General features: G+C 45.0%; 1 protein-coding gene across 1 annotated transcript in view; it reads left to right on the top strand.

The window, feature by feature from the left end:
* LOC143296634 (ATP-dependent RNA helicase DHX58-like) overlaps window positions 1-11561 on the top strand; it is a 44947-nt gene that overhangs the window by 3872 nt on the left and 29514 nt on the right. Inside the window, exons 3-7 of the mRNA XM_076608667.1 lie at window positions 3173-3313; window positions 5967-6326; window positions 7410-7502; window positions 8719-8790; window positions 9521-9685. Of these exons, the coding sequence (XP_076464782.1) occupies window positions 3173-3313; window positions 5967-6326; window positions 7410-7502; window positions 8719-8790; window positions 9521-9685 (831 nt within the window). The remainder of the gene's footprint in view (window positions 1-3172; window positions 3314-5966; window positions 6327-7409; window positions 7503-8718; window positions 8791-9520; window positions 9686-11561) is intronic.

Genomic DNA, 11561 nt, shown 5'->3' with positions numbered 1-11561 from the left:
CTGGTGTGACTTGTTGTGATGGACTGCACTAGAAATTAGGTTCTTTCACCTGTTTCACATTGGCATCTGACAGGCGCAATGGCAGAGTGGTTAAACTGTTGAACTTTCAATCTGAGGGTCCTGGGTTCGAATCCTGGTCACAGCACCTGATGGGTTAAAGGTTGAGATTTTCGTCATCTCCCAGGCCAGCAGATGAGCAGACGTGCTGGTGCCTGAGCCCATTTCATGTTTGTGTATATAGGCATGCAGAATATCAAGATCCCGTAATCTATGTCCGGGTTCAATGGATTATGGAAGCAAGAAGCAGTCGGCACTCACCCCACCCTAATGGCCACTGTGATGCCTACATGGCAGGGTAAAAATGATCATGCATGTAAAAGCTGACTTGTACGTACAGGTGAAGATGGGAGTTGCTGCCTGGGAGCACAGATCAGAAGAAGCCTGGCAAAAGATGGTGCACAGGAGCAGGCCAACAAACTGGTGTCATACGATGAATATCAAGACAATCATCAAGGCACAGCAAGGAATAGAGTGGCGCCTCCAGCACCCCAGATATAACCCAGAAGACAGATACCATTTGCTGGAACGACGGGAACAGGTCAAGATCTTCCGCCTCAGGACTGGACACAACTGCCTGCTCCACCACATGCACACAAAATTTGGCATTGGACAGAGTGGAGTGTGCCCTTGTTGTGATTGACCAATGACAACCGACCACATCCTTCAAGACTGTAGGACACATGCAGCATCCAGGAGGAAGTACTGGCCAACACTGACAGCAGTGGAAGCCGAGCTGTATGGCACCCTGGAAGAGCTGTGACGGATGGCAGCCTTTATCGAGGACACTGGGCTGCGCATCTAATGGGATGCGAACGAGGAAGAAGAAGAAGAAGAAGAAGCCCAGAAGGAAAGAAGAAGAAGAACATTGACATCATCAGCTAAAATCTTCTCAGAAGAACTGAAGATACTGAGATGCGTAGTCTTCAAAACCTTGATTGCTTGCGAATATGTAGACCGGTCTGGTGTTCTCCATTGTCTGATCTTCCAAACACTTGGAGTGCTGGTCTAGATGTAGCGCATCTGCCTAGGAAGAAAATGAGTGCACCGGTTCAAATCCCACACTCGCCAGTATTTTCTCCCCTCCAGTAGACCTTGAGCAGTGGTCTGGACGTTAGTCATTCAGATGAGATGATAAACTGAGGTCCTATGCACAGCATGCATGTAGCAGAAAAGGTCTGTGGGAGATCATGAAACGTCTAGGATGCCCCCCAAAATTCCTCAGCATGGTCATCCAACTACATGAGGAACAGCGTGGACAGGTCAGACACAGCAACGACCTTTCGGAGCCCTTCCCAATTGGAAATGGAGTGAAACAAGGTTGTGTCCTCGCGCCGACCCTCTTCACGATCTTCTTCAGCATGATGCTCCAACAGGCCACTGAAGATCTTGGCGACGACGACGGTATCTTCATCAGATACCGCACTGATGGCAGCCTATTCAACCTGAGGTGGCTACAGGCCCACACCAAGACACTGGAGCAACTCATCAGAGAGCTTCTGTTTGCCGACGATGCTGCCCTCGTCGCCCATACAGAAGCGGCCCTGCATCGTATAACGTCCTACTTCGCAGAGGCTGCGCAGCTCTTCGGCCTAGAAGTCAGTCTGAAAAAGACGGAAGTTCTCCACCAGCCTGCCCCACGGGAAGAATTCCACGCTCCTCACATCAACATCGGTGAGACAGAGCTGAAGTCGGTCCACCAGTTCAGCTACCTAGGCTGCACCATCTCGTCTGACGCCAAGATCGACAAGGAGATCGACAACAGACTTGCAAAGGCAAACAGTGCATTCGGCAGGCTGTACAAGAGAGTGTGGAACAACAAACACCTGAAGAAAGACACAAAGATCAGCGTGTACAGAGCTGTTGTACTGCCCACCCTGTTGTATGGCTCCGAAACCTGGGTCACCTACCGGCACCACATACGACTGCTTGATCGCTTCCACCAGCGCTGCCTTCGCACCATCCTCAGCATCCACTGGAGTGACTGCATCACAAATGTCGAGGTCCTGGAGCAGGCAAAGACTATCAGCATCGAGGCAGTGCTGCTAAAGACCCAGCTACGTTGGGCAGGGCACGTGTCCAGGATGGAGGACCACCGCCTGCCCAAGATCGCGCTGTATGGCGAACTGTCCACTGGCCACCGTGACAGAGGAGCACCCAAGAAGAGATACAAAGACTCCTTGAAGAAAGCTCTCGGTGCCTGCCACATTGACCATCGCCAGTGGTCCGCAGTAGCCGCTGATCGAGAGACCTGGCGACGCACCATCCACCAAGCTGTCTCCTCCTTTGAAAACAACCGCAGGGCCAGCCTTGAGGACAAACGCAGAAGGAGGAAGAACCACGACGCTGCAGCTGCGAACCCAGACCAGACTTTCCCTTGCAACCGCTGCGGCCGACTCTGCTTTTCCCGCATTGGCCTTGTCAGCCATGAGCGTGCCTGCATCAGACGTGGACAACGCCCTTCCTAGATCTTCGTCAGCGAAGCCAGGCCATGATGATGATGATTTAGCATAGGTAAAAGAACCCACGGCAACAAAAGAGTTGTCCCTGGCAAATTTCTTTTGAAAAACCCAGTTTGATAGGAAAACAAATAAACTTACAGGCAAAAAAAGAAGAAGAAGAAGAAGGAAAAAAAAAAAAAGGATGGCATTCTCAGTGTAGCAACATGTTCTCTGTGTGGGGATATCAGCCCAATTTTCACACAGAGAAATCTGTGGTGACAAAATAGCAGTACAATACAATACAATACAATACAATATGATATAATACTGTGTGATGCAATACAATTGCAACCATGTCTGTTTTCACACGATTAGATGATATGTTTTCTGTTTGTTTGTTTGTTTTTTTGCTGCCCCATCATCTGCATTGTTCCAGTGGCATCACTGCCACACCACTTGTTCTGAGACCCCCGCCCACTTGCATATCCAGGTTCATCCAGTGATAATGTGTTTTACCAGGGGAAAAAAGGGCATTATGATAAAAGTTATATTTAATCAAATGACAGACAGGTCAGTAAGAAAATGTGTTTGACTGGTTTTGTAAATACAGGATTTTTTTCTTTTTGTTTTCTTTATATAGTTAGTTTTAACACGAATGTTATTATATTTTCCAGTGGGACAGCAGAGAGTGATTGTGGAAACAGAAAAACATTCACGCCAGGAAGCAGTACAGATGCTGATAGAAGCAGTGATAGCAAAGAAGGAAGACGGAGTGAGCTACTTCATCCATGCTTTGGAAGAGGGACAGAATGGGTGTAAGTCTCATGGTAAACGTTTAGAAATGCCAAGTTTTCACAGGCAGTGGTGAACAAGATGATTAGTAACATCTTTAAAATCTCACATATGCATGCATACACGCATGTACTCATACACACAAATACACACACATCAACCCCCCCCCCCCTCCCACACACACCACACACACACACACAGATGCATGCAAGCATGTACCCGCATGCACTCGTGCATGCACACACACACACACACACACACACACACACACACACACACACACACACAAACACACACATGGTCAGCAGTGACAGCAGTATAGGACTTGCCCTTGTAAAGTTGTGTGTGGCTGACAAGTCAGATGCAAGTGCCACATTTGTAAGCACAGTGGGGCACTGGAATGTCTGGATGGGAGCACGCTGTGCTCATAAATAAATAGATAGTTCTATTCAAGGCAGCGGATCTGCTTCTGGTTGACTACCACAGAAGCAGATCTACAAAAAGAGTGATGTCAGCGTACATGAGAAGAAAAATACAAGAGATATGTAAAATACATGAGTTCCTCATGATTCCACAAGAAAATAAGAAGAGGTTCAAAACATATGTCGGACTCCACATATATAACCAAGATAATCTGTTGATATTTTTCCAACCTGAACAGAGGTATATATGTAAAGTATTTGTATTTGTATTCCTTTTTATCACAACAGATTTCTCTGTGTGAAATTCGGGCTGCTCTCCCCAGGGAGAGCGCGTCGCTACACTACAGCGCCACCCATTTTTTTGCATTTTTTCCTGCGCGCAGTTTTATTTGTTTTTCCTGTCGAAGTGGATTTTTTTACACAATTTTGCCAGGAACAACCCTTTTGTTGCTGTGGGTTCTTTTACGTGCGCTAAATGCATGATGCACACGGGACCTCGGTTTATTGTCTCATCCTAATGACTAGCGTCCAGACCACCACTCAAGGTAGTGGAGGGGGAGAAAATATCGGCGGCTGAGCCGTGATTCGAACCAGCGCCCTCAGATTCTCTCGCTTCCTAGGCGGACGCGTTACCTCTAGGCCATCACTCCACTTCATATCTCATGCTTAAAACGTTTTACCATGAACTCCTCTGCATAACAGGAGGTACTACACTTTCTGTCTGTGAACACTATCACATGCCTCTGAAAAACCAATAGGAAAGTCTAGAACTAGTTTCCCTCTTTATTTGGTGACATATCCTGTCCATTGCTTGCACAAAAAAAGAAAAACAAGAGAGGCAAGGCCTTCAAGACTCACTTGTGATAAATTAAGTCCCCTAGCATTAATTACAGAGTAATTTCCCTTCTTTACTATCTGCACCAAAACGTTTGCAAAATAAATACAAATTCCATGCTTAGCAAAAGAAGTTCCTGTTTGAACAAAAAATGATAATAATGACTCCTCTTGTTGTTGTGTCAGAATAGGAGGTCAAAGTGCCAAGTTTAGAGAATACAAAAAATATAAATATAACAGTAAATGCAGTTTGCATATAATTAGGCTTCTTTTTTAATTTTTTTGGTGCCCATCCCAGAGGTGCAATATTGTTTTAAACAAGATGACTGGAAAGAACTGAATTTTTCCTATTTTTATGCCAAATTTGGTGTCAACAAGTATTTGCAGAGAAAATGTCAATGTTAAAGTTTACCACGGACACACAGACACACGGACACACACACACACACACACACACACACACAGAGACAACCGAACACCGGGTTAAAACTTAGACTCACTTTGTTCACACAAGTGAGTCAAAAAATCATATGTTGTCCATAACTTTTCATATAGCCAGCCTTTGACCTGTAAGTTGCATTCACAGAAGTGATTCAGTCCATGATCCAACACAGAAGAGCTGACTGACATGCAGTTTTCAAGAATGAAATTCCTCATTTTGAGAATGTGTGTGTGCACATGCACATGCGTGTATATGGATGTAGGTGGGTGTGTGTGTATATATTATGTGTGTGTGCACATGTGTGCATGTGTATATATGTGCTAAACTTCGATTATGATATTATACAATAATAATAATAATAATAATGGTACTTATATAGCGCTGAATCTTGTGCAGAGACAAATCTAAGCGCTTCGCACCAGTCATTCTCACGCATGCATGAATCTAAAACTGGAGAAACTAAAGGCAAGGAAGAGGCAGGGAAGGGAGGCTATTTTGGGAAGAGGTGGGTTTTAAGGCCAGACTTGAAAGAGCTAAGTGTGGAGACTTGACGAAGCGAGAGAGGAAGTTCATTCCAATTGCAAGGTCCAGAGATAGAGAAAGAACGGCAGCCAACAGTCGAGAGTTTGAATCTGGGTATGCGTAAGTGGAGTGGATCCGAAGCTGATCGTAGTGAGCGAGATGGAGTGTAGAGGTGAAGGCAGCCACAGAGATAGGAAGGGGCTGATTTGTGAATACATTTGTAGCATAGAGTGCTGATCTTGTACTTTATTCGGTGTGAGACATTATATATATTATACAACCATCCCTGAATAATACTGAAATGGGAGAAAGGTGGCAGAATGGAATTGGAGGTGTGTGTGGGAGTGGTGGGGGTAGGGGTGGGGGATGAAGGGGTGTAGAGGATGGTGTGCTATCACAAGTTATTTATAAACTTGGTGACCGTACGCTTTACCTTATCTTTAATACATTCCACAGGCTATGAACGCTTCCTCAATCCACTGACTGGCACCGGTACCAGTACGCCAGCTGAAGAAAACAACCCTGCAATGGTCAACAAATATTTCTCAGACATCATCCGCTTGCTTGAGGGGCAGATCATCCGAAACCTCACTGATGTGGAAGTTGAAGACCTCATGCAGAGGCTGCATCAAGAAGACATCATCGATGAAGCGGACATAGACGACCTGCACGCAATGACCCATCAGAAAAAAGCTGTGCACCTCTTCAGGCTGCTGCCACAGGCCTCACCGGAGTGGCCGCTGAAGTTTTTCCGTGCCCTGAACATGGCTAAGCCTGAACTAATGCCCAAGTGCGACCCTCTGAATGAGTCCCCATGTAAGTGCTACAGTACTTTCTGTTGTGTTTTGTCTCTGCGTGGATGTCCCCGCCTTCTTTTCCTTTCTTGTGACATCATTTATGCAGATGTTAACGTGCATGCCCAGACGGACACCTTAAGGCCAGACACGGTAGTACAAAAACGTATGAAATAAACTTGAAGTTTATGGCTTTCTGTGACATTGTATGCAAAGATATTGGACTAAACATGTCCAAAAAGGTCATCAGTTTGCATCAGTTTGACATGGTAAGTATATTTAACACCAAACATGGAGTATAATACAAACTCCTCCTTTTAATTACACATACTTAACCATGACCCAACTGGTGCAGACTCCGGCAGGGGTCTAACATTCCTGTCCTGTACAAACTACTATCCGCCTATGCGGAGAAAACAAAAGTACTACAGCCGTTAACCTCCTGGAAGTAGGTAACCTCCCCTTTGTCCCCCTGGCTAGCGCCCTCTTTTTCCGGCAGCCATCATGACTCCTGTTCCTGTGCTCTTCATACGGCTAAGTTTTTTTTGTATCTGTTGATGCTCTGGCGTTCTTGTTTTTCGTCAAATTATGTCTCCAACCAGGTCACATATAAGTATGTAGCTCGATTGGGCGATCGAACACCAGAACAGCAGAGGAGGCAATTGCTGTCTGACTAATTGGGCTTCAGTTTGATTATAGCGAAGAGTGTCTTGCCCAGTTACATCCCCACTCTCTTGGCCAAGAAGGTTGTAGGACAGTTGGCGTTGGGGATGGTCCCCAAAGGCCAACTAGTCTCCAAGGCCGCAGCACATAGAGCCAGTGCAATTGATGATAATAATAGTAATATGATGATGATGATGATAATAATATTGACCATATATATAGTGCTTACCCTGTGGTTGTAAGCGAATCTTAACACTACATCTGGTATGAATAAAACAGAAATATAATTTTTAAAAAAGAAAGAAAAGAAAAGATGAGAAACAAACTCGTTAAAAAAAAAAAAAAAACTACTGTTTTACAAGCAGTGCAACATTCACTCATGACATTCACACACCTCTCCCACCTCATCAGTTGATCATTCTTCCACCTTGTGTCCAACCAGATGATGAGAGGGGCAAGGAAGCCGCCGCATTGGAGAGGGCACCTGGCTCTGAGGAAACCTTGCCCAAGAGGCAGCGCGGTCGCAGCCGTGAAGGTGAGCATACGTCTGCTGTTGGACTTCAGGCTGACGGGCACAGTAGCTGAGTGGTTAAAGCATTGGACTTTTGAATCTGAGAGTCCCGGTTTTGCATCTTGGTAACGGCGCCTGGTGGGTAAAGGGTGGAGATTTTTCTGATCTCCCAGGTCAACATACGTGCAGACCTGCTTGTGCCTGAACCCCCGCTGTGTGTATACACAAGCAGAAGATCAAACGCGCGCGTTTAAGATCCTGTAATCCATGTCAGCATTCGGTTGGTTTTAGAAACAAGAACATACCCAGCATGCACCCCCCCCGAAAGCGGAGTATAGCTGCCTACATGGCTGGGTTAAAATGGTCATGCACGTACAAACCCACCTGTTTACGTACGAGTGAATGTGGGAGTTGCAGCCCATGAACGAAGAAGAAGGACTTCAGGCCATCTCTGCTGCTTCATCATGAATACAGTGGATGATGCGGTTGGTAGGTTGTTGTCTGTCATGAAATTTGCCATGTGAAGAATGTTGCTGCTTGGCAAAGACAAAAGCAAAAGGCAAAAAAGTTTATTTCTTGTTGCTTGTGATTACGGTATAATTATCTCTGATGATTCAAGGTGTTTCCTGTCCATTCTGGCAAACACAGTGCGATAGTCAGGCTCGGTATAGAAAGCCTGTGGTGTCTGGGCAGCATTCTTCAGGTGTTGTTTAGGAGGACTGTTGTTGTTGTTGTTGTGTGTGTGTGTGTGTGTGTGTGTGTGTGTGTGTGTGTGTGTGTGTGTGTGTTCAGTGCCTTGGCCATCTTGTGAGTGCAGTTTTAATTACATTCATGAGATTGCTGGAAATCTGTAAAGATTCAGAGCAAACTTTTTGTCTGATATTTTATTTTCATGATGGACAGATTTTCTGTGCCTTCAGTGGTTTGTGGTATACTTTATTATCATTATTATTTTTATCATTTTTTAAAAACCTGATTGTGTGTGTGTGTGTGTGTGCGCGCGCGCACATGTTCCACAAGGCAGTAACTTGGTGCTCAAAAATGTGAAAAATGTGTGCCTTTGTTAAGCATACATGTGCATTTTCGTGTGTGAGTGTTAGTGTGTCGGTGTCTTTGTCTGCAACACTGCAGGTGTGTGGGGGTAGGGGTGTGTATTTTGTGTGTTTGAAAAAGCTCTGCATAGTGCCCCCAAACACAGACAGATAGTCTTGATGGAAGATGTCAGGGGGAATTTCCACAGATTCCGAGGGGGAGCATTCTGAAGAAGAATCTGCTGATTTTTCTGATGGTGAAGAAGAGAAGGAAGATGGAGGTATGTTCATCGTCTTTATTCATTTATTTGTTCTTTTATTTGTTTGATTCTGATTGATTGATTGCTTGATTTATTGATTGATTTGTTTGTTTGTTCCTTTTTTTCTTTCTTTCTTTCTTCATTCGTTTATCTGTATATTCATTCATTTATCTGGTTTTTTTAAATTTTCACCTTAACTTGGAACATCTTCAGACTGCATGCAGTATTACGACAGGTTTACTTCATAACTTTGATAACATCATCAAACTGTTTTGGTTGCAGTGTGTATGACCTTATGATTGGTGGTCTGTGTTTTATTTTATGCATGATGAAGGTAGCTGTAAAAAAGAAATCCAATATCAAACATATATTAAGGTAATGAGAGATGGTTGTTCACGTTCATTTTAGTTGAAATATGTCAGTGATGGGCATGGCTCCACCAGTTCTTTTTAATCGTGGGGCAATTTTGTTTGTCTGTTGATTCTCTGTGTCGTTTTTAGCATTTAGGTAGATTTTAAGTGGTGTGTGTGTGTGTGTGTGTGTGTGTGTGTGTGTGTGTGTGTGACTATTTTTTGTGTTGTGAATGATATGTGGGAGGTGAGTCATTTCATTTTTATTATCATGTCTTTACAATGTTAGATATCTGTTTTTCACTGTAAAACGTGGTGAGCCTGCTTTTGAAAGCAGGGAACTGCGCAACATAACTTGATAAGCCTTCACATTATTATGATATTATCATTTGTACGACCAGACACAGAGAAAGCTGCACAGGCCCAGTCATTCTCCATGCGCAAGTACCAGTACGAACTGGCCACACCTGCCCTGATGGGGGAAAACACCATCATCTGTGCCCCCACTGGCTCTGGAAAAACCCGCGTTGCTCTCTACATTGTGAAAAAGCACCTGGACTCCAGAGGTAGTAAGAATGTTTAAAAAAACCCCCAAAAAACTTTACTTTTTTTAAGGTCAAGGTTAAAACATCCATCACGTCTTGTAAACCTGGGAAGAACAGTGCAGTGTTAGAACGAGTGACATGCAGTGTAGTTACTGTCAGCATGGGATTGACGTCACACTGCTGAGTATCTTCTTGTGTCAAGGGAGGGGGGAAGGGGGGAAGGGAGCGAGACAGAAGGTAAAGGAGAATATGTATGTGAACGTGCACATGGGTGTGTGTGTGTGTGCATGGGTGTGAAAGAGAGAGAGAGAGAGAGAGAGAGAGAGCAAGCGTTTGGAGGGAAAATAAAAGGAACATAAGCAAAATTATTAGAAAGGCTGAAACCAAACAACTATAACAATTGTCCTGTTGGACTGTGTAGCAAAACTTGAAACAATCTGCAATAGCAGCACACATCTTGAAACTGTCATGGCTACGTTCTGTACTGGTAAGGCAGGTTTTTTCCCTTCCCAGCAGACCTGCCGGCCACCTGTGCCGTTCCTTGATGCTGTACCTGCAGGGTCCGGATTTGATTCCAGGCCTCGCCCTTTCTCCCAAGTTTGACCGGAAAATCAAAGCGCACATCTGGTCGTTCAGATGAGTTGATAAACCAAGGTCCTGTGTGCAACATGCACTTGACACACTGAATGATATATATAGTCAGTCGTGTCTGACTATGACCATCAGAACAGCAGAGGAGGCAACTGCTGTTCCGACTATTTGGGCTAGAGTTTGATTATAGTGGAGAGTGTCTTGCCCAAGTTACATCCCCACTCTCTCGGCCAAGAGGGTTTTAGGACAGTCGGCGTTGGGATGGTTCCCAAAGGCCAACTAGCCCACAAGGCTGCAGCACTAAGAGCCAGTGCAATTTTGCCTCCTAGTTTGAGAGTCATAGTCCTTCACAAAAGACTAAGCTGTAAATGATTTCCCATTGGCTGGAGAAACCATTGATAATACAGCTCTCACTTTGCTGTTGGCCCAAATGTAAAACTTATGTCAGTCTGTGATATAAGTCGAGTGTTGGACAAACTGAATACCAACCCTTGGCAACACAGGTGTTGTCTGGCAAAATCCTGTAGAAAAAGTCCACTCTGATATGTACACCAATATATATGCATGCACCCATGGCCTGACTAGTGCATTGGATTATGCTGCTCGTCAGCCATCTGCCTAGCAGATGTGGTGTAGCGCATATGGATTTGTCTATATGCGGTGATGCCTCCCTGAGGAACTTAAACTGTCAATCAGGGCTGGCATGAAAACTGAAAATTCCTTCAGTTTCCAGTGTATGATGTTGGTCCTGGGGTAATGCCATGAACTGTGGACCTTGATTTGAATGCTGGGTGATGATACCTGGCCAATGTGTTATCCCTCTGCATGCTGCCGGTATTTCCCATGCCAGAAAAATGTCAAGCCAGGAGAAGGGCTGGCACTGTTGTCTCTCCAAATGAATCGCTTGAAATTATAATTCAGACTTATCATGAACAGTCAGTGAAGTAATTCAAACATGTTACAGACAGTTAGTGAAAGGTGTTCTCTTCTCATAATTACTAGTTACATCCTGATGCAGTCCCAGCTTCGCTGGGCTGGACACGTGGCGCGCATGCCAGACCATCGGCTGCCCAAAAGGCTCTTCTATGGCGAGCTGCAACAAGGGAAGAGATCACACGGAGGTCAGAAGAAGCGCTTCAGAGATACTCTGAAAGTCTCTCTGAAAGCGTTTGATATCAACCCTGACTCCTGGGAGGAATCTGCAGTGGACCGTGACAAATGGCGCGCTGCTGTGCACAAAGGCGCCAGGTTGTGCGAGGCCAACAGGACTGCTGCAGCTGTTCAGAAGAGGCAGGCCAGAAAGTCA

This window comes from Babylonia areolata, chromosome 2, assembly GCF_041734735.1.
Source record: "Babylonia areolata isolate BAREFJ2019XMU chromosome 2, ASM4173473v1, whole genome shotgun sequence".
Taxonomy (NCBI): domain Eukaryota; kingdom Metazoa; phylum Mollusca; class Gastropoda; order Neogastropoda; family Buccinidae; genus Babylonia; species Babylonia areolata.
The sequence above is the reverse complement of the archived record's forward strand: the minus strand, read 5'-3'. Positions and strand labels throughout refer to the sequence as shown.